We start from the raw sequence: 21,074 nt of genomic DNA on the forward strand, positions 1-21,074 counted from the left end.
TGTATCAGACATCTTTGAATTGGTGATTAATAACGTGTTTTGTTTATGCGCCAGTTGTCGCCCACGTAATTGAAACTTGCACATGAAAATATAAACTTTGAATACACTAAAAAACTTCCTTTGATGGATTCAGTTCACGCAAATTGAAAAAATTCGAACAGAAAATACCAGAAACCCTATATCACTTCTGTTGTAATTGTAAGAGGCAAGTTATCATTTAATTGGCCTACAGATTTGAGTGACCAATTCGAACGTTAATCCGATGCCATGAGGTGTTCAGTATCCCTCTCAAATTCCAAATCACTGCAACATTTTCAGGTTGCACATTTGCTGCTGAATCCACCTGAACACAGCAGCATGCATATGTGTTGGATGTACACAAACTCACTAATCAAATGAAACCTTATATAAATATAAAGTATTTAGAGATTATTTGTAACATACTGCTTTTGCAACTATCTCGGTTCCCTGAGAGATTTCAGCCTCAGCCTCAAAAAGCACCCACGCCCATTTGTCGTTGCTTGCATCATCAGAAACGTATGAAACACCAGGTTTCTGGAATTTTAAGGCTTCAAACCAGGTTTGGCCACCATCTACAGATACATCGATCCTCTCTATGCCACGACCACCTCCAGAAGCTGCATAACCCTTGATCTTTATCTGACAATTGATGCACGTTATTTCTAACAATTAGCAACCAAGATTCAAATTTTAACCACACAATACCATAGATATCTTTGATGTATCGAAATACCATACTGACCTTTCCAACCTTTACCATTTGCACGTCCTCCATAGAACATATTGCACACTGCAAGCAACACATAATTGAACTTACAGGGAATCATGGAGTTCAATGCAACAATAGGATGACGAGTTTGTACGTGATGATAATTTGTAGCATTAACCAAGACTTCCGCAATTCATCCTGGCTAAAAGCTCTAGTCCAATAATCAATAAACATGGAAAGTGGTTACAGGATTCAGGTCAACTGGAGTGATACCTGAACAGGAAAGTCCATTTGAGGCCGCCTTGTAGACCAGTTGATATTATCCCAATCCACCGAAGGTGGAAACATTTTGTAATCTCTTTGCACAAAGAATCCCTGTACAGTACCACAATACGCTTCAAAACATAAAGGTGAGATTATTCATCAGAAAGAAAAGAGAGAGATTCTGACCTGGCATTCCACTGCAGCAATGTTGATGCAATCCAGCCATTTGACAGAGCGAGCACCAATGACACCAGGGACAATAACACGCAATGGATACCCATGATCCCTGTTAAGAGCCTAACATAGAGAAATTATAACATACAGGTTAGATAGAAAAATAAACTATTTGATTAGTGACCTATACACACTATGCAACAATAATTAAACTTCTAAATGACAAAATATTTGGATAACAAAAGTCAAAGCGAGTGATAAAAGTTAGTGAACAGCATGATAAACTGTGCTCATGCTTTAAGGGCAATGAGATGGCTGACGAAGTAACCAAATATAGAATAGGACCTCTCCATTCATATCATAAGCTAGTAAAACATCAGCTTCAGGGTTTGTGGCTTGAGTTAATGGAATTGATGCCTTATAAGGACCTCCATTCTCTTCCTGTATGAAAGTATAGGTCCACATTAACACTCTCTTCGTGCTGATCCATTTCAGTTGACATTCTCCCACGAAAATTCATAGAATGCATAATAATACCTTACACTTGTCAATGCTTACAAATTCTACATGTTTTCCTCCAAATGCCGTAACTTGAGAGTTCTTAGGAATTCCAATAAGTTCAAGCACATCTGCTAATTTGGCCCCACTCCAAACAGCTGCATTGAACATTATTTAACACATTAAATTAAGGGGAATGAAATGAAGATCTGTTTATGTTAAACAAATGGTGTCTAAGGAAGGCATCAATTCTCGAAAACAGTAACTAAAAGTAGCAGGATGGAGTAAAGGGAAACAATTGGCTTCCCAAGACTTAGGTCTCCAGTTTGAGCTACACGTGCATGAGTGGTAATAATAATAAGAAATAAAAAATAAATTCTTTCTGAATCAGCTAACATTGAAACAGGCCTGGAAGATTTGGGCCTTAAAGATACTGAGTAACCCATTATATATCGTGTATTCTAGAAGGAATAGAAAATAAAAGAGGGAATATAGTGGGAGAGTTCGGGAACAGTTACATTCTGTCTTTTGTTCAGTTTGTAATGGGAAGTTACTAGCTTGGCTGGGGAAGATATTGTGAAATATTGTAGAGAGCATTCAACTCTTGGGTTTTAGTGAATTATACGCACGTATATTCTAGTAAATTACCTTAAATTCTTTGTTCTTTTCCATTGTCGTACATTAAATATTCCACTTAAATATTCTATGGTTGTAACAATTGGTCCGACCCTCCGGAATCCGAAAGGCCGAGAGTGAGTTAAGGCAACCACATGTTCTGAAGCAAAAGTCGAAGCACTGGAAAAAATAGTTAACAAGAAGCAGGAAAACCTGGATTCACTCAACAAAACAATCAATGAGTGAGATGACCGAGATGAAGAGTATAGTGGAGCAGTTGGTAAAAAAATGGATAACCAGCGCTATTCACAACGAAGAGGATGACATAGATGAAGTTCAAGACTCGAATTTCCTCGGACATTTCGTCGACGAGGCAAAGTTTTTCAAATCAGACGGATATGCGGAGAATGAGGAGGTTCGGCACTTTATTAAGAGGATAGAACCACCGAGTTTTGATGGCATTGACCCATTAGGGTGGTTGGGCAAGGCAGAGCAACATTTTGAAATTCATGGCACCACTCCCAGAAGTAAGGTTAAAACTGCTTACATTTGTATGAAAGGATGCTGGTCAATTGGTTCAGGTCGATGAAGATGAAAAATTTCCAACCTTGCGTGGGACAGATTTGCAAAGGAGCTTATTAAAAGATATAGTGGAAGAAAAGCGGCTAACCATTCGAACTTCTTTAAAACTAAATCAGCAGCCAGTGGGAACCTATGTCGAACAATTTGAGGTGCTCTTATCCCAAATCGGCAATTTACCTGAAGATCAAGGTTTGAGTTACTTCCTCAGTGGTTTGCGCAATGATATAAGACAACTGATCAGAACCATGGGCCTAGAACTGTAATCTGGGCCATGGATCTTGCCGAAAAGGAACTTTATGGGGATAACTTGGACCACAACAACAATTATACTGCAGTGGGCCACAAATTAGAACACAGATTGGGCTATTCTACTGGTTGGGCTAACAAAACCCAATTTCTGGACAAAGACCGTATAAGAGTCAATTCAACCGTTGTAGACGTACATTGCAATGCAGGCTTGGAAAGCAACACTAATCGCAGAATTCCATGTTACTCGCATGCTGGAAACTCGCGACAATCAACCATGGGAGGAGTTAATTCTAAGTTTGAGAAAAGCATAGCTAGGAGTGGGCAAAACGAAAACCACGGGAAGGACATATTTATTCTCATCGAGAGTATATGCATAGGAAGGAGAACGGATTGTGTTTTAAACGTGGAGAACACCCTACAATTGGTTGCATAGGTGCATCTACAAGTCGATGAGAGTGACCATAATGGCAGAGGACGAGGAAGAAGGTAACAAATTGAAGCCACACGGGTCGATAAGTACTGAGTTCGAGGATCAATCGGGATCGCATGCCGCTGAATGCACCATCCTGCAATTGCCGTTGTATTCTGTGGGTGGAATTTCTCAACCCCATACCATGAAATTAAAAGGTAAGTTGCTTAATGCTGAAATTATAGTGATGATCGATAGTGGTGCAAGTCATAACTTCATTTCAAAAGGGCTGGTAAAAGAGTTAGGCCTGGAGGTGGATGACGGGGTGCATTTTGGAGTGTATTTGAGTGATGGATGCAGAATTTCTTGTAAAGGGATTTGTAAGTCTCTTAAAGTGAATCTGGATGTGTGTCAATTAATCATTGATGGTTACTTGTTTGAACTTGGGGGTGTCGATCTTATTCTTGGGATTGATTGGTTATACAATTAGGAGAAGTCAGACTGGATTGGGGTCGAATGCAAATGAGTTTTCAGCAACAATACAAGGAAGCGGTGTTATATGGGGATCCTACATTGAACCGTTCTCTGGTTTCTTACGTACACTCACAAAGACAATTGATGTAGAGTTTAGTAAGCCAGTTTGGGCTAGGTGTGAGTCATCAGAGGGTGTAGAATACAAGAGCAGTGGATTGGCAATACAAAATGAATTGAGAGAACTTTTGGGAAATTTTGAAAATGTGTTCGAGAGTTCCCCTACCGCCAATCAGAAGTAAAGATCACGCAAATTCATCTTAAAAAGGGGAAGGGACCAGTTAATGTAAGGCCATATCGATACACAGATAGTCAGAAAGAAGAGATGGAACGGTTGATAAATGAGATATTGGCGGGAGTGATGCAAAGCATTGACAACCCGTTTTCTAGTCCAATCATTTTGGTTAAAAAAAGATGGAAGTTGGCGTTTTTGTGTGGATTACAGGGCTCTTAACGAAGTTACCATCGTGGAAACATATCCATTCTGGTGATAGGTGAACTACTTGATAATTTACATGGGGCTTGTCTTTTCTCCAGGCTGGATCTTAAATATGGGTAGTGGGTACCATCGAATTCGAGTCAAACCTGAGGATATTCCTAAAACGGCTTTTAGGACTCACAAGGGGTATTACGAATTTCTCGTTATGCCTTTTGGACTTAAGAATGCCCCGGACACTTTCCAATCTGCGATGAATGAGGCATTCCGACCATATCTCAGAAAATTTGTTTGGTATTCTTTGATGATATTTTGATATATGGTACAACATGGGCAGACCATTTATTACACTTGCATATTGTTTTAGATATTTTGAAAAAGGACCAGTGGGTTTTGAACAAGAAGAAATGCCAATTTGGACTATCAGAGGTTGAATATTTAGGCCATATTATATCACCCCAAGGAGTGGCAGCAGATCCAAAGAAAATTGCAAGTGTCAATTCCTAGCCCAGGCCTTAATCGACAAAAGGAGTGAGGGTTTTTTGGGTTTGACTGGGTATTACGAGAAATTTATTAGGGATTATGGCAAAATAGCCAAACCCCTAACTGAATTATTTTAAAAAAATAGTTTTGCTTGGAATGCAGAGGCTCAAGAAACGTTCAATATGTTACAGAATGCCCTTAGTTCAGCACCATTGTTGCAAATGCCAAATTTTAATGAAGAAATTGTAATTGAATAAGATGCATCGGGAAAGGGTGTAGGAGCTGTGTTGCCACAAAAGGGACAGCCCATAGCATTTTACAGCAAGGTGTTGGGAGATAGGGCTTTGGCCAAGTCTACTTAAGAAAAAGAGTTGATGGCTTTGGTGTTAGCAATCCAACATCTATGTTGCATAGATACGGTTATGGTTATCGTATTGAATATGATACGGAAACGGCGATACGGAAAATTTTAAAAATATAAGATACATGAAGCTAGGATACGACAATCAATAAAATATTATAAATATTATATATACATAATAGAACTTTCAGAGAAGACGAGAGCTAGGCAAAGATGAAAGCTGGGCCGAGATGATGAAGAGACGATGAGAGCCGAGCACTTCAGAGGAGTGAAAAACAATGAGAGCTGAGCACATACAGAGGTGGTGCTAATTTCAGCGCCTTCAGCTCCTGTTGCTCCTTCTGCAGCCGCCGGTTCTCGTCCATTAGGGTCTCGCAGCACTTCTTCAGGAATTCGGAGGCTACATGAGAGCTGGGCAGAGAAGAGAGCTGAGCAGAGAAGAGGAGTGAAAGACTATGAGAAATTGTGTTAATTTCGTCATGTTGTTCAATAGTTCAACGAATAGAAATTTAGGCTTTAAAAGCCCAAAACCCAATCCATTTTTATTAATTATTTAATTATTTTCCAATTAGTCCTCATAAATTTCAATTTTTTTCAATTAATTAGGGTATCCGTGCTACATAAGGGGCAAGCAATGGTGCCACGGATGCCCTGAGAGTATGTTGAATTACAGAATATTTCTATGCCATTGTGGTTGGAGTTTGATAAGATTAAGGAAGTTGTGGACAACGATCCTATTTTGAATGCTATCAGCAAATGATTAGCGCGGATGGAGCTGCCACATTCCATATACACTAATCAATGGACAATTGTTGCACAAACAGCGCATTGTGCTTCCCAAGGGGTTATGTTGCATGGATACAAATATGGGTATCGTATAGAGTACGATACGAATATGGCGGTACGACAAATTTTGGAAATATAAGACACGATACAACTAGGATACGATGATTATTGAAATATATATATATATACACACACACACGATGTACTAAGAAGAGAAACGTATCCAAAAACCGTATCTCCACCATATCCATGGCGCATGTTAGTCCTGCCCAAGAAGTATCCGACTGGTCAAACCTACAAAAAGTCAAATACAGTGATTTTGCCATTATCCGATTCTTCAGAAAAAAAATTAAGAATATCCATGCTACATAGTTCAACATCGGAGGCCTTACTTGTTGGGCCAAAGGTTTATTGATTTGACCGATCCTCGATCATTAAAAAGTCTGCTTCAACAACGAATAACTACACCAGACCAGCAACATTGGCTGTCTAAATTAATGGGATAGGAGTTTAACATCAAGGATAGGTCTGGGGTAAGCTATGTTGCATAGATATGGGTACGAGTATCGTATTGAATACGATAGGAAACGGCGATACGAAAAATTTTGAAAATATAAAATACAATATGACTAAGATACGACAATCATTAATATATATATATATATACATACACACACACACACACACATACACATATATATATAACAGAACTTTCAGAGATGCAAACTTGCAGAGATGAGAGTTGGTCAGAGATGAGAGCCGACTGCTGAGCAGAGATTATGAAGAGATGATGAGAGCCGAGCACTTCAGAGTGAAAGACGATGAGAGCTGAGCATATACAGCGGTTGTACTATTTTCAGCGCCTTCAGCTCCTGTTGCTCCTTCTGCAGGCGCCGGTTCTCATCCGTTAGGGTCTCGCAGCACTTCTTCAAGAATTTGCAGGCTTACATGAGAGCCGAGCAGAGATGAGAGTTGGGCAGAGGTGAGAGCCAAGCAGAGATAATGGAGGGACGATGAGAGCCGACACTTCAGAGGGGTGAAAGACGATGAGAAATTGGACTTCAGGGAACAAAGTTGAAGATAAGTACTTCCTACCATCCTGAGAACGATGGGCAATCAGATGTGTTAAATAGATGCTTGAAAACCTATTTGGGCAAATCGGATTCATTGGTTGGAGTTTTGGTATAATACAAGTTATCATTCGGCAGCTGGAATGACACCGTTTGAAGTGGTTCATGGAAGGAAGCCTCCAACATTAATTCAGTACCTTCCAGGCGAAACATTAGTAGCAGCAGTATCACAAGAGCTTGGAGATAGAGATGAAGTGTTACATCAGCTAAAATTTAATTTGCAGTGTGCCCAACAAAGGATGTTCAAGAATGCCAATACACAAAGACGAGATGTTTCGTTCCAAGTTGGGGACATGGTATATTTGAAGCTCCGGCCTCATCGACAACAATCAGTGTGCCGAAGGATATATAAAAAATTAGCAGCTTGCTATTATGGGCCTTTCAAGATTATGCAGAAGATGGAACCAGTTGCTTACAAGCTACAGCTGCCAAAAGAATCTTGCGTACATCCTGTATTTCACGTGTCGTGTCTCAAGAATTTGGCGTTGTTTTTTGAGCCGGAAAAGTAATGGATAGAAGAATCATGAGCTGTTCATCCGCCAGAGGAAGATTTGACGCTTTTTGAGCCGGAAAAGGTAATGGATAGAAGAATCAAGAAAATAGTGGATGAACAGCTCCAACAAGTGTTAATAAAATGGCTTGGGCGACCAGAGGAAGAGGCTCATGGGAAAGTATTACTGTCTTGTCTTCTCAATTTCCAGATTTCAGACTTGAGGCCAAGGCTGCAGTGGAGACAGGAAGTATTGATACAGGCCTGGAAGATTTGGCCTTAAAGATACTGAGAAGCCCATTATATATCACATGTATTCTAGAAGGAATAGAAAATAAAAGATGGAATATGGTGGGGGAGTTTGGGAACGGTTGGTCATTCTGTCTTTTGTTCAGTTTTTAATAGGAAGTTACCAGCTTGGCAAGGGAAGATATTGTGCAGAGTATTCAACTCTGATTTTTTAGTGAATTATAAGCACAAATATTCTAGTAAATTACCTTAAATCCTTTGCTCTTTTCCATTGTTGCACAATAAATATTATGTGGTTGTAACAACATCCATAACCTTTAATATCATCAGCCAGAGAAACACCGATGGTGAAGTCACTTTATACCGTAATCTTTGGAGTTGATAACAATTAACAAATGGCATGCTTCTTCAGTACCAAAACTATTCCACCAAAATCCACCAAAAAATTTATCAGACATATATTTCAAAAATATTAAATGAGAACTTTTCATATTTAGATAGACATTTGGTTCTTGCTTTATAGGCTATATTATGAAATTTCCTTTTCTTCTACATCCTCAATGAAAACAAATCAATCCTTGAACCTGGCGTCTAAATAATAGAATACTTGACAAATTAAAATATCGTGGTCTCTTCATGATCATTTACAAGTTAAAATGTTATAAATATACTGGTCTCTCAAATTTCTTCAAGCATAGAAGATAAACAAACCAGTAACAGATGCAAAACTCTACCATATCAACATACACTAACCATTTCCTATGGCAGCAACATCCCACCCGACACCTTTCACCTTTCGAGTTTTGCTCATCGAGGTCCTCCTGTTGCCAGCACACTGCGACAAGCAACACAGAAAGATAATATTTAGGGAAAAGTAGAAGTAAAGTGAAGCAAAATAAATTTTAGACACTTGAGAGATGGCACTTGCTTATTTCACCCAAATACATGGTTATTAGAATATACTTGGTCAAGAGAGCTTTAGGAGTTAGGACCAGATAATATCCAGTAATTAAATCTAAAACAAACTTGAAACAGAAGGGAAAAAAATAGCACCTGTAAAGTGGCAGTGATGGAATATTTTGGAAGCTTCCTGCCATTCGTAGAACATCAAAGGTGCGTATATCAAGCATTCATTCATTCCCAGACAAATTGGCAAGTGGTGACAGCATGCTTTATGAAAATGATTCACTCACCAAATATCTTTCATGTAGAGATCTTTTGGAATTTCTATCAGACCAGTGACAGTAACACTATACCTGCTCCAAAAAAACAGATTCCGTAAAATAATTACACCTTTTTTAAAAACAATTGGAGTAAAAGAATATAGCAATTGACCACTTCATACTTGTGTATGTCATCTACAATTGGAATTGGTCCATGGTTCCGCTTATAGAAGAACTCCACAGGTGTCACATAAGACGAAACTAAATCAAAACGTCGCGGCTCCGCATTGAAGGGTTCCTGAGCCAATTAAACGCAGACTGATCCTAACACAATCATCAATCAAATCAAAATAGAAAAAGAAAAAGGAAAAACCTTGGAATTAATGACAAGAGCAGGGTGGCGAGGAGGGTCGTTGGTATAATCAGAAGGCGCCCTCAGTCCCGGCATCTCTATCTCTCCCAAAATTACCACAAGGTTTGCCTCCTAAATTGATTTGCTAATACGATGATATGATATTAACCAAAAAGAGAGGGCTAACCAATAGTCAGTCGCCACACACATTTCTCACCCAATTTTTTGTGTTGATTTAAGGTATTTTGTGACAATCCGAGACATCGTCCAATGTTTTCAATTAAAAAAAAAGTGCAACGTTCGAAAAATCAGTCCACGTAAATCACATGTATGAAATTATTTGAATTACTTAATTATTTTATTTAATTGATTTTAAATGCTAGCATGATGTTTATTATATGATTAAATGTATAATTGCATGATTAAATGATAATATGACATGCTTACATGAAATTAAGGATTTTGTCCGAATATTCGATAATAGGCGGGGAAAATGAGACCGGAGACGACCAAGACAAGAATATGTATTTTTATTTAAATAATGGCAAGGCTTTCTAATATAATTAAAAATGATTTAATTTTCCTAAAAATGTTGGAGTTCGAATTATTATACGAATCAAGCTCGATTTTTCCCGGAAAACCGATTTTGGACAAACAAGGAGTTTTAAAAGATCAAAAATATTATTTTATGAAAACTAATTTTATAAACTTTTATTATTTAATTAAATAAGTGTTATTGAGCCCAATTTGATTAATTTAAGGAGGCCCAATTACCTTTAAGCTTGCAAGCCCATTAATATGTTAATTAAATTATAAATAAGTGTTTTAGGTTTTCAAAACTTGAGAATTCAGCCTCCAAAACAGCCGAGAACACCTTGCACACAATCACAATATTTTCGAAAATTTGGGATGGAAGAAAAGCTGGTGTTCTTCGTCGTCCGGTCATCCAACGTCGCACCCACGCCGAATATTGAATAATCGAACATTATAAACACAAAGGCACGTTTCCTAAACTCTTTTAACATCATACAAATCATAATATGCTTGATTTAATTGTTTATGCATGAAAAATATTGATGCTCGATTATTTTACGGTACGTTACGTATTTTCAAAGTTTTAACGATTTTACGCTTGTTTTGAAATCGTTTTTAAATCCGACGGACACGCTGCCAAAACCTGATAAAATATGATTAATTTATGGGCAAAACATGATAAAATAATCAAGAGAACATGCTGGAACCGTAGAGAAGAGAAGGAAAGGAGGAGTCGTAGGTTTGTGTACAGGTTGTGGTTCATAGGACTCGTTTCTTTGCATGCAGGGACGGAGCCACCCCAAAGGCTGGAGTGGGCTCCAGCCCAGACTTGATTTTTGGGCTTATTTAAAAATATGGATGAAGTTTTTTTAAAAAAATTTTAGCCCATTTTAGCCCACATTTTAGCTCACAAATTTAAAAAATAAAATAATATTGAGTATATCACAAATTTTAGCCCAAATTTTAGCCCACATATTAGCCCACAAATTTTTAGCCCAGGATCGAAATTTTTTCTGGCTACGTCCCTGTTTGCATGGCTTGGTGGGGCTCGTCCAGGTCTCGTCCAGGGGCAGTGGGGGGTTTCGGTCTAGGGTCAGGATGGGTCCTAGCCCTCGCGCGCAGGATTGGAGGAGTCCCATGGAGAAAGGACTCCTCGCGCGATCTGTGAAGATGACAGCAGCCAAGGGGGCTCGCTGCTGGGGCTATGTGGCTCAGGGTAGGTTTACCAGGGTTCTAGGGTCATGGGCAGGTGTTGGGCCAGGGGCTGGAACGGCTGGGCTAGTGGTTGGCTCGAGCGAAGCAATGGAAAGTGGAAGCAACTTGCGCGCAGCCTGTGCTGCTTCAGGCGGCTCGTGCGCGCGGTCAGGGCTGGAACAGGCTTGGGTTGGGTCTGGACGTGGTCTATGAACGATTAGGGTCGTGTGGGCTTGGTGGTGGCTCGGCTGGAAGGGTCCATGTTTGGCTAGGAATTCTTGAGCGTGATTCTCCATTAGCGCAGGTTCTGGGTCTTCTGTCCAGCAAGGTTTGAGCGCCCCAGGGTTAGGTTCAGGGGCTTGGGCTTAGTCAGGAGGGTGTCTAGGTGGGTTGTCTAGGGTTTGGCTCGAGGTGGCTCAGGCATGGCTCGAGTAAATTGGGAGATGGCTCAGGTGGTTCGATAATAGGTCAATATTTCGAATTTAAGAACAAAAATAGAACCATGGGTCCACGGGTGTGGCTCATGACTTGGAAGGGTAGAATAAATAATAAAAATGCTATGTTTAAAAGTTGTGATCAAAATAATGAGTTTTGGAATTTTTCGGGATTTAATCGCCGCACGAAACGTTAATTAACGAATTAATTGAAACGCCTGGTTTTAAGCTTTATAAAATTATGGAAAATTAGTTTTAGGCTTAAATAATTATTAAAAGTCTAAGTTTTTAATTTGGTAGTTTTATATTAAGTTTTGGTTTAATTCGGGATTAAAACGCGTTAATATGTCTCATTTAAAGATTAATTTAAAAGTCATCGATTAATGCCAAATAAAAATATGAGAAAATTCATGTAACCTTAAATAATTATTTAGAATAATCTCACGTAATTAAAAGTGAGAAAAAGATAAATTCGATAACTTTTACGTCCAGGGGCAAAACGGTCTTTTTACACTTAGGAAAATACGAAAACGCTTGGCAGCGTCCCAAAGGATCATAATGCATGTAAAATGATATTTTATGATTTATTATGATGATTTTGATGATAATATGTATTTTTACGATTTATGGTAAAGCTGTGCAATTTATACTGTCTAAAATGCTATTTTTGGAAAGCTGTCTTATTTTATGATTTTTAAAGAAAAGGAAAAATATTTTGAGAGATGTGAATTGACTGTGACAAAAGATATGACATATGATTTGTGGGGTATCCGTTTATGATGAGGACGGTGAACTTACAATTTTGTGGGGATGTCGTGAGGGGAAAAAGGCCCCAGAGGGAGCCTATTTGTGGGAAAAGGCCCCAGAGGGAGCCCGTCTATGGGAGAAGGCCCCTGAGAGAGCCCGACGATCGTATTTCCACGGTGGAGCCTAGTGCACACCCCCATGGACCATGTGGAGCTAAGACTGCAGTCGACCAAAAGATAAAAGCTAGTCACTTTCAAGGATCAAACTTCACCCAAAATGATATATGATTGAAAGCTTATGATAACAATGATTTTTATAATATATGATTTATGATGATGATTAAAGCTATTTTTAAATGATTTTTAAAATGATTTATTTATGCTCAAAGCTTCTTTTTAAATGATTTTTGAAGGATTTATTTATGCTTAAGGTTATTTTAAAATGACTTTACGATTTATGATTTAATTATGCTAAAATGATTTTAAAATGGTTATTTATGTGCAAAAGATATTTTAAATAAAAATATGATTTTAATGTATGTGGATGTATATGTATTATTTGTTATCCATGTTTAGAACGTGTTGAGTCTTTAGACTCACTAGGTTTGTATGATGCAGGATTTGATGTTTTATGGGAGGTGCTGACGATTGAGTGGATCGAGTGCAGCAGTACACATCCGAGGGCCTTTATGTTTCCGCACTAGCTAGATAGATTTAAGGATTTAAAGATTTTTCTAATGATTTTTATAGAGATATTTAATGCTTTATTTTTATTGTTAGTGATCTTTTCCAATGTCGATTTAGGAATTTTGGTTAGTCGATGATTTAGGATTTTATTTTATGCACTTGAGATTTAAATCGTTAATTTATTTTGATTGTTAGAAATGTCAAATTATTTTATTTAGTTTAGTATTTAGAATTTTTGATTTATGAAAAAAAATAGAGGTCGTTTCAAAAAGTATCTATAGCGCAAACAAATAAATTTTTTTATAAAAAAAAATTACTTAAATTTTAATTTAATTGAATTCTATATATTAAATAAAATTTTCCCGAAGTGTAACCCATGAAATTTTTTATAAATTTTTTAAATAAAATTTTCCCAAAGGTGTAACCCATGAAAATTGATAAATTGTCACTTTTATGTTTTGGTCTGATATATTTGTCATCATTTATTTGCATATGATATATTTCCATTATTTAGATATTTGAGCTTATTTTAAATTATCCATACCAAGTAAAATAGAACCAATCTCATGCTTCCAATAAACTGTGATCAAACTCAAACAATTCAATGAAGGAAGGGTATTCCTTGAATGTCAAAGTGATGCTGTGGTATGATGAGATAAATGTGGATAAATTATGTAAAAATAATGAAGAATAGTTTGTTGTTTGGCGGTGTTATGTAAATCACCAAGAATACCAATGACGAATGTATTTGCGCAACTCAAGAATGTAAGACATGCATATATTAAGAACACGACGTTACGGCATTGAATTACCTACATCCACGGGAAGATCGACCAGCCACCTTTATGATCAATTCAGAAATAAAAAAAAAGTAGAAGTTCATTACAGCACAAATCAAATATTACAACATAGCTTTTCTCTTTTATACACTGACTCAACTCCTTTTGACTCTTTTATGTGTATTTGATCAGAGTCTGTAAATTCTGATGATGAACCAAATGGGCGTGTCCTGCCTCTCGAACACGTAATCCTTCATTATATATTTCTGAGAAAGGCTTCCATGCTATCCAACCGAATACCAAAGCATCTAACCACCGAAAGAATCTGTTCTCGATCCCTACGGCATGCCAACTTGGGAGGCATCTCTTCATAACAAGGGTTTGAATTTTTTTTTTATCAAAGTATCCTTCCATTAACGTTTTTTTGGTTAAATTCCTTATCTCTAAATAAAATAAGTATTATGATGAGTAGGGTCAAATCCATAAGAAACATGATATTTATTTCTTTCGAGAAAATACAATAAAAAAAGGGATTTATTTTATTAGAAATAAATAAAATACTACAACTAATACGGATAATAGAATTCATGTATAGTAGTATAAAATTACATATCAAATTAAATTGTGAGATTAATCAACATATAACTTTCATATAAATAAATCATAAATCAACAAATACTTGAACAAAACAAGAATATTAAATTAAATCACAAAAATCTCACAGTGATAAAATTGAAAAAGTAGAATATAAATTGAATCAAAAATAAAAACTAAACTTAGAGTTGTGGAGAAAAGATGAGAAATTCTTTGTGTTTCACGTTGAAGAGAGAGGAGTAAGAAAAGAGAAGTCTTAAGATAAAGGCAAAAACTTGTGTGAGACGGTCTCACGGGTCGTATTTTGTGAGACAGATCTCTTATTTGGGTCATCCATGAAAATATATTACTTTTTATGCTAAGAGTATTACTTTTTATTGTGAATATCGATAGGGTTGACCCGTCTCACAGATAAAGATTCGTGAGACCGTCTCACAAGAGACCTACTCTAAAATAAAAACCCAAAAACTATAATAAAACCTAATGATATTAGGAAGATATCAGGTCTATCAATAAGAAAACTAGAGTTTTTTTTATAGAAAACTCTATCAAATATTTTCTTATCTCAATAATAATGAATTAAATACCACAATTAGTACTCCTAAAATATGATATTATCATCGTAATTTTCGAGCTCTATATGCATTCACAAGACGGCCACGAAGCAGTCATATTCTTATACGTCAGGAGTCCATTGATGAAAAGGGGCTGGGGAAAGCTTGAACCCAATCCCTACAGTGATGAATATGAGCACGGCCATGCCTTGTTCCAAAACTTCTTCTGCTTTTGTTCATCTTTTACAGTTTCATCTTGACAACTTCAAATATGATAAAAATCATTTTTTTTAGCCCAACTTTGCTCCAAGACCATAAAACTTCATTCTACAACAAAATAACACAAAAGTATATCAATTAAAAATGTCAGAAATGAGAACAATGAGAAATTTGATAACTAAAATATGAACTATTACGATCTTATCACCCTTCCCTTCAACAGCATGAGATAATTCATTCAGACCAACATCATGATCTGGTTCTACTTCGTTCATCATGTTAAGAACATCTTGCACAACGAAACTCTCATCATGTTCTCCGGTACCACGATTATTTCCAAATATTTCGTACCAATCATTGTTGTAAGACCAAGATTCGTTTCTCATTGTACATGCAATGTTGTCAGCCTTGGTACACGATTAATAAATTCCATTTGTTTTTTTCCCTCAATCTGTGCGCATGCATAAATATGTATGCGGAGACAGTTATGCTCTGAATTTGTAAATTCTATTAATATAGATGTACCGTGTATAATTTAATTATTAAGATAGAGTAAATTGTTTTTGTAAAATATTTGATCTGTATGATTGCATCCTTAACATCACACACATAATATTAAATGGGAAAAAAATAACTATGGGAACATAAATTATGCAAATTCTAATTACGTACCTTAAGGAAAGACTCTCATGCTTCAACTATTGCCTCAATCATGTTATCAGTAGTGGAGCATATGTATACTGCATCCTTAACTACTACATCACGTAATACTAAATGGAAAAAAAAACAATGGGAACGTAAATTATGCAAATTATAATTATCTTAAAGAAAGACTCGCATGCTTCAATATAGTTGTTGTCTCGATCATGTTACCAGTGGAGTCCCAGCCAATCCCACTGTTACTCGACGTAGTCACCAACGTACCATGAGCACTCTTCTTCCATACGTGCATTTTTTTTTAGTTAATATAATATAATATGTGGGTCTTATTCAATATTATCTAGTTTGGCCAACACAACTAACTAAGCAATTATGTGTGTTGACTCCAAATAGATCTTAACTTATGGAGTTCCCAGAGACTTCTATTTTTTTTTTATCAATATTATTTTTTTTTAAATGAAAATATTTCTTGAGCCCAAACTGGCATGAGATAATGGGAGGTTGCAGTCGTGTAAAATAGTTCAGACTGATTCAATATTATTATATAGTTTGGTCCACACATAACTATGGAGTTTGTAATGTATGAATCATTGAAAAATAATTAATAACAAGGAGAGTCCTTCCTTATCATTCATTATTATGTTTGTCTTGTGCTTATTCTTTAATTTGCAATGGTGTCATTAGTTAGCCATTTGCAAATTCAGGTTGCATATTTTCTGCTGAATCCACCTGGACAAACTCAGAATCAAATGAAACCCCCTTTTTTTTTTTTTTTTTTTTTTATTTTATAAAAATACCGACATACTGTTTTTGCAACTGAGATTCAGCGTCGGCCTCAAAAGGTATCCACGCCCATTTGTCGTTGCTTGCATCATCAGCAATTTACACATTATTGATTGCTGATTGGGCGGGCCCACTCCGTTTTTTTTCAGTTATGCTCCGGCGGAAACCGGCTTTCATCAATGTCGCCCACCGCCGTAAGATCGGTGACCTGCCTCTCCATCAACCGGTAAAATCCTCATCTCTCCCTCTTCTGGCGGACCAATGCAAGTCAATGGACCAACTCAAGCAAATCCAATGTCAAATGGTCATCAAAGCACGGATTCAAGATACCTACGCTGCAAGTCGCTTGCTCAACTTCTGCGCTCTATCTTCTTCCGGAGACATTCATCACGCTGTCAAACTATTGGAACACACTTCCCAACCGAATTTGTTCATGTGGAACACTATAATCAGAGCTCTAGCTGGTAGCTCGAACCCCGATAAAGGTTTGCTTTTTTATAAGAAAATGCGAGAGCATGGCATTAAACCCAGAAAACACACCTTTCCTTTTGTTCTCAAGGCTTGTTCGAAGATGATTTCGATCAAATGTTGTGAACAGGTGCATGCCCATCTTTTGATATTTGGTTTGGACGCTGATTTGCACGTTGTGAATGGTTTGATAAGGGCGTATTCAGTTTCGGGCGGTCTTGATGATGCACGAAAGGTGTTTGATGACATTCCTTGCAGGAACTTGAGTATTTGGACGACTATGATCTGTGGGTATGCTCAGAATAGTTCTGCTGAGGAAGCGATCAGGCTGTTCTATGCTATGCTTTCAACTGCGTTTGAACCTAATGAAATCGTGTTTTCCTCTGTCTTGTCAGCATGCGCACATTCGGGGTGCCTGGATTTGGGAGAGAAGATTCACATTTATATCAAGGAGAAAGGAATTGAATTGGGAGTGATTCTTGGGACTGCATTGGTGAACATGTATGCGAAAAATGGAGCTCTGTTGAAAGCAAAACAATGCTTTGATCGTTTGAAAGAAAAAAATATTGCTACTTGGAATGCAATAATTTGTGGGCTGGCAGTCCACGGTCATGCAGAAGAAGCCATCAGGATGTTCAGAATGCTGGAGCAAGAAAGAGTAGGGCCAAATGATATCACATTTGTCGGTGTTTTATCTGCTTGCTGCCATGCTGGGTTGTTGTCCTTTGGTCGTGAAATTTTCAATTCCATGAAGGTTTATGGTGTTGAACCCAAAATAGAGCATTATGGATGTATTGTGGACCTTCTTGGGCGAGGAGGGCAGGTTTTGGAGGCCGAAGAATTAATAAAAGGAATGGTTTGGCAAGCTGACGTGGTGATTTGGGGAGCACTGTTGAGTGCCTGTAAGGATTGTGGAAATATTGAGGTTGCTGAACGAGCAGTGGAGAAAATTCTTGAACTGGATCCACAAAATCATGGGGTTTTTGTTATTTTGTCTAATATGTATGCTGAGAGTGGACGATGGGACGATGTAACGAAGCGAAGAAAGATGATGAGGGAAGGAAGTTTGAAGAAAACAGCAGGATGGAGCCTTGTGGGTGCTACCTGATCGCTTGGATTTGATGTACGGGGGATTCAAAGACTTGGTTAGAAACGGTAACACCACACCATAAACTTTAATTGGCGAATGTGCCTCTGTCTTGAAAGAGATCATTTTTTTTCTGGAGAAAGACGTGTGAATTGAAAAACTTTGATTTGAACTTGGCAAAGGCTGATGGAATACCAGCCCCTAGATCTTGACATTGAACTAAACAGAGATCGGTTTCAAGTTGGGAAGTGGGGTTACTTGGGATTTGACTTGTAGAATTGGTTTTCTCAGCTTCAGCTCATTCTTGCCCATTGTTCTGATCCAGATTTTTATGGCCGAAGAATTTTGCAGGTTTCAGCCGAGCTATGCTTATCATTTATCAAGAAAAGACCATGGACTCCACATGATACAAAATGAAATTTGAATTATTCTTGAAAATTTTCATTGTTCTCTATCTTATCACTTCATTTTATTTAGTGATAAAAATGGTTATTCTTGCACAACGACGTTGCAAGAAAACATGAGGTTCAATAGTCGAAGAATTGTTTGATTTTGGTCAGCTACTTGGTCATGATCTTCGCTTTAAAATAGGTCGATGCATATTGGTTTATTTTCCATCGGTTAAAGTCAAATTACATTATTGATTCCGGAATTTGACCCGACCCTGTTTTTTTGAAGTACTAAAAAGGTCTCGTGTATATGGAAGCTACAGTTTGACCATCGTGGCGTACAGACTGATACATTATTATTTATCTTCAACATGAATGAATCTGGGTTCCTCTCTCATCAGATGAAGCTAACAGCAATGTTCGTCACATCCATCTTCCTGGCCGTTGCTTCTGCAGGTAAATCAAACGAACTTCATCATCTTGTCTAAAATATTCTCACCCTCCAACTAACACACATCAGATTCGAACTTTTTCTTGTATATTTCAGATATTTTGCAGAATCCGGATTTCGAGCTGCCACCTTCCAACTGGAAGGAAAACCCCGCTTCCCCATTATTTCCATTAGACGCAAACAGTACCATCCCTGGATGGACATTCGAAGGTGCAGTTGAATACGCTACTGTTGGAGAAGATCTATCTCTTCCCCGGAAGGGCCATGCTATATTGTTGGGTCAGGATGGCAAAATCAACCAAACTTTTACTGCAAAAGGTGATACAGTACAGTTCCTGATGACATTCACGCTGGCTATTGTTGGCCAGAACTGCAACTCAAATGCCAGCCTCGTGGTTTCAGCTCCTGACAGTTCCGCACAATTTTCTTTTTCTGGGAAATACGGGAAAAAATTATGGGAAATTTATTGTCACCAGATAGGGAGCTGGGGAGATGGAGATTCCATAAATTTAGTGCTCCAAAGTCAAGCTATTGATGCAGATATCAATTCTACATGTTGGCCGGTAGTTGATAATCTCTTACTCAGCACCATTGGAACACTAAATCAAGATAAAGGTACTCCTTTTCTTATCTTTAGATCTCGTTCGTTTTCTTTGGTCTTGGATCCGTTACTTAGAGGACCGCAAAAGCCGTTGGCTGGTTCAGCCTGAACCTAGGCCAGCGTTGTCAACTTGGATGAAAGCTGTCTGTTATTTTTTACTTTGTCAAAATGCGTCGTGGGAAGATTTGATGTCGGGGCTCGAAAAATGTTGTGGTTTTGTTGGTCAGAAGAATGGGTTTGACTTGCTTCTAGTTAAAGTAATTTCAAAAGGCCACTGTTAATGTTCAATCCACATATCTTTCGTGGAAATTGAAAAAATATATTACACCAAGATCAAATCATTCGAGTGTGGATTATAAAGAGCGGTTTCACAAAATTTAGTTTTTTGAATCTAATCACAACTTTCTTCATGCTATTTTTGATACAGTAGTAAACTAGTAATGTAGATGCACATCGAGTAAAAACAAAGAAACATGCGTATGCTTCCACTTTTTCATATTTCTCACTTCTCACAAAAGCTTTTCATGTAGCCTTTCACACTTGATTTGTTGGTTCAATTTAATTATTATCCAAAACAGTTAATCTTCTGCCCAACGGTGGTTTTGAATTTGGGCCATCTTTCCTGGAATTCACCAATGATGGAGTTCTCCTAGATTCAGAACCAAGCCTGATTGAATCTGCTCTACAGCAATGGACAGTAATGGGAACCGTGAAGTACATAGACTCTAACAGCTACTTCGTCCCAGAAGGCAAGTATGCCGTTGAGTTGGTCTCAGGAGTCTCTGCTGGTGTACAAACAGCAAAAGAACTTTCAAAAGAGTTCAGTTATGACTTGGAATTCATGCTTGGAGATGCAAATGACTCATGCACCGGAGATTTTACAGTTGGAGTCTTAGCAGGATCTACAGTCCAGAATTTCACAATCCAAAGTGATGGAACTGGATCGGCCAAGAAATTCTCGTTGGCGTTCAAGGTATCCAAGCCAAGGCCAACAATCATAAGCTTTCAAAGCTATACTACTAAACAAAGAGAAGATGGTGTGTTTTGTGGCCCTGTCATTGATGCTGTCATTTTACACAGTTCACGCGGACACATATCACGTCTGAATGGTGCTTCTCTGATTGCCTTGCTGCTTATAGCTCTTCTGAAAATGAGGGACCTACTATGAGGTTTTTTTTTTTTTTTTTTTTAATTGGCTACTAAGAGATTTCTTTTTTTGAAGAAATACTATGAGTTTTGAATGACGTTTGAATGGGCAAATACCTTTTTCCACATTTTCCATTGGCAGGACAAGTAAATCTATAGTGTCCGATGTACACAAGCAGATGACTGATGCAACTTTATTTTAATTAACCAGTCTAAAGCCTATGTAGTTGCTAAGTAATAGGCAGC

The 21,074-nt window shown here is 37.7% G+C and overlaps 3 protein-coding genes across 4 annotated transcripts; 2 read left to right on the forward strand and 1 right to left on the reverse strand.

Moving 5' to 3' along the window:
- Window positions 1-89: 89 nt before the first annotated feature.
- Window positions 90-9,682, reverse strand: LOC142537188 (sulfite oxidase-like). Its single transcript, XM_075642773.1, has 12 exons — window positions 9,524-9,682; window positions 9,333-9,448; window positions 9,181-9,243; window positions 9,041-9,077; window positions 8,741-8,822; window positions 1,706-1,824; window positions 1,514-1,609; window positions 1,181-1,291; window positions 1,004-1,105; window positions 764-811; window positions 445-660; window positions 90-343 (listed from the first exon to the last, which is right to left on the reverse strand). Exons 1-12 carry the CDS (start codon window positions 9,596-9,598, stop codon window positions 227-229), a joined length of 1,182 nt encoding a protein of 393 aa, XP_075498888.1. The 5' UTR covers window positions 9,599-9,682; the 3' UTR covers window positions 90-226.
- Window positions 9,683-16,726: 7,044 nt separating this feature from the next.
- Window positions 16,727-18,561, forward strand: LOC142537292 (pentatricopeptide repeat-containing protein At5g56310-like). Of its 2 annotated transcripts, none has more exons than XM_075642927.1 (2): window positions 16,727-18,309; window positions 18,424-18,561. In XM_075642927.1, exon 1 carries the CDS (start codon window positions 16,838-16,840, stop codon window positions 18,260-18,262), a length of 1,425 nt encoding a protein of 474 aa, XP_075499042.1. In that variant the 5' UTR covers window positions 16,727-16,837; the 3' UTR covers window positions 18,263-18,309; window positions 18,424-18,561. The 2 variants fall into 2 exon arrangements, with proteins under 2 accessions (XP_075499042.1, XP_075498981.1); XM_075642866.1 differs by lacking the exon at window positions 18,424-18,561 and having other exon boundaries at window positions 16,727-16,745; window positions 16,836-18,289.
- LOC142537515 (protein BIIDXI-like) lies at window positions 18,456-20,868 on the forward strand. Its single transcript, XM_075643045.1, has 4 exons — window positions 18,456-18,592; window positions 18,920-19,086; window positions 19,178-19,696; window positions 20,261-20,868. Exons 1-4 carry the CDS (start codon window positions 18,573-18,575, stop codon window positions 20,848-20,850), a joined length of 1,296 nt encoding a protein of 431 aa, XP_075499160.1. The 5' UTR covers window positions 18,456-18,572; the 3' UTR covers window positions 20,851-20,868.
- Window positions 20,869-21,074: the final 206 nt, after the last annotated feature.

This window comes from Primulina tabacum, chromosome 1, assembly GCF_025594145.1.
Source record: "Primulina tabacum isolate GXHZ01 chromosome 1, ASM2559414v2, whole genome shotgun sequence".
Taxonomy (NCBI): Eukaryota; Viridiplantae; Streptophyta; class Magnoliopsida; order Lamiales; family Gesneriaceae; genus Primulina; species Primulina tabacum.

Bases quoted from the DNA above. Each gene is read 5' to 3' on its own strand.
- LOC142537515 (XM_075643045.1), top strand. From the start codon at position 18,573: ATGGCCGAAGAATTTTGCAG. The intron at 18,593-18,919 runs GTTTCAGCCGAG...GTTTTTTTGAAG, and splicing joins ATGGCCGAAGAATTTTGCAG to TACTAAAAAGGTCTCGTGTA. The intron at 19,697-20,260 runs GTACTCCTTTTC...TATCCAAAACAG, and splicing joins AACACTAAATCAAGATAAAG to TTAATCTTCTGCCCAACGGT.
- LOC142537188 (XM_075642773.1), bottom strand. From the start codon at position 9,598: ATGCCGGGACTGAGGGCGCCTTCTGATTATACCAACGACCCTCCTCGC. The intron at 1,610-1,705 runs GTATTATTATGC...ACTTTCATACAG, and splicing joins TAAGCATTGACAAGTGTAAG to GAAGAGAATGGAGGTCCTTA. The intron at 1,106-1,180 runs GTCAGAATCTCT...GGTACTGTACAG, and splicing joins TTGCTGCAGTGGAATGCCAG to GGATTCTTTGTGCAAAGAGA.
- LOC142537292 (XM_075642927.1), top strand. From the start codon at position 16,838: ATGCTCCGGCGGAAACCGGCTTTCATCAATGTCGCCCACCGCCGTAAG.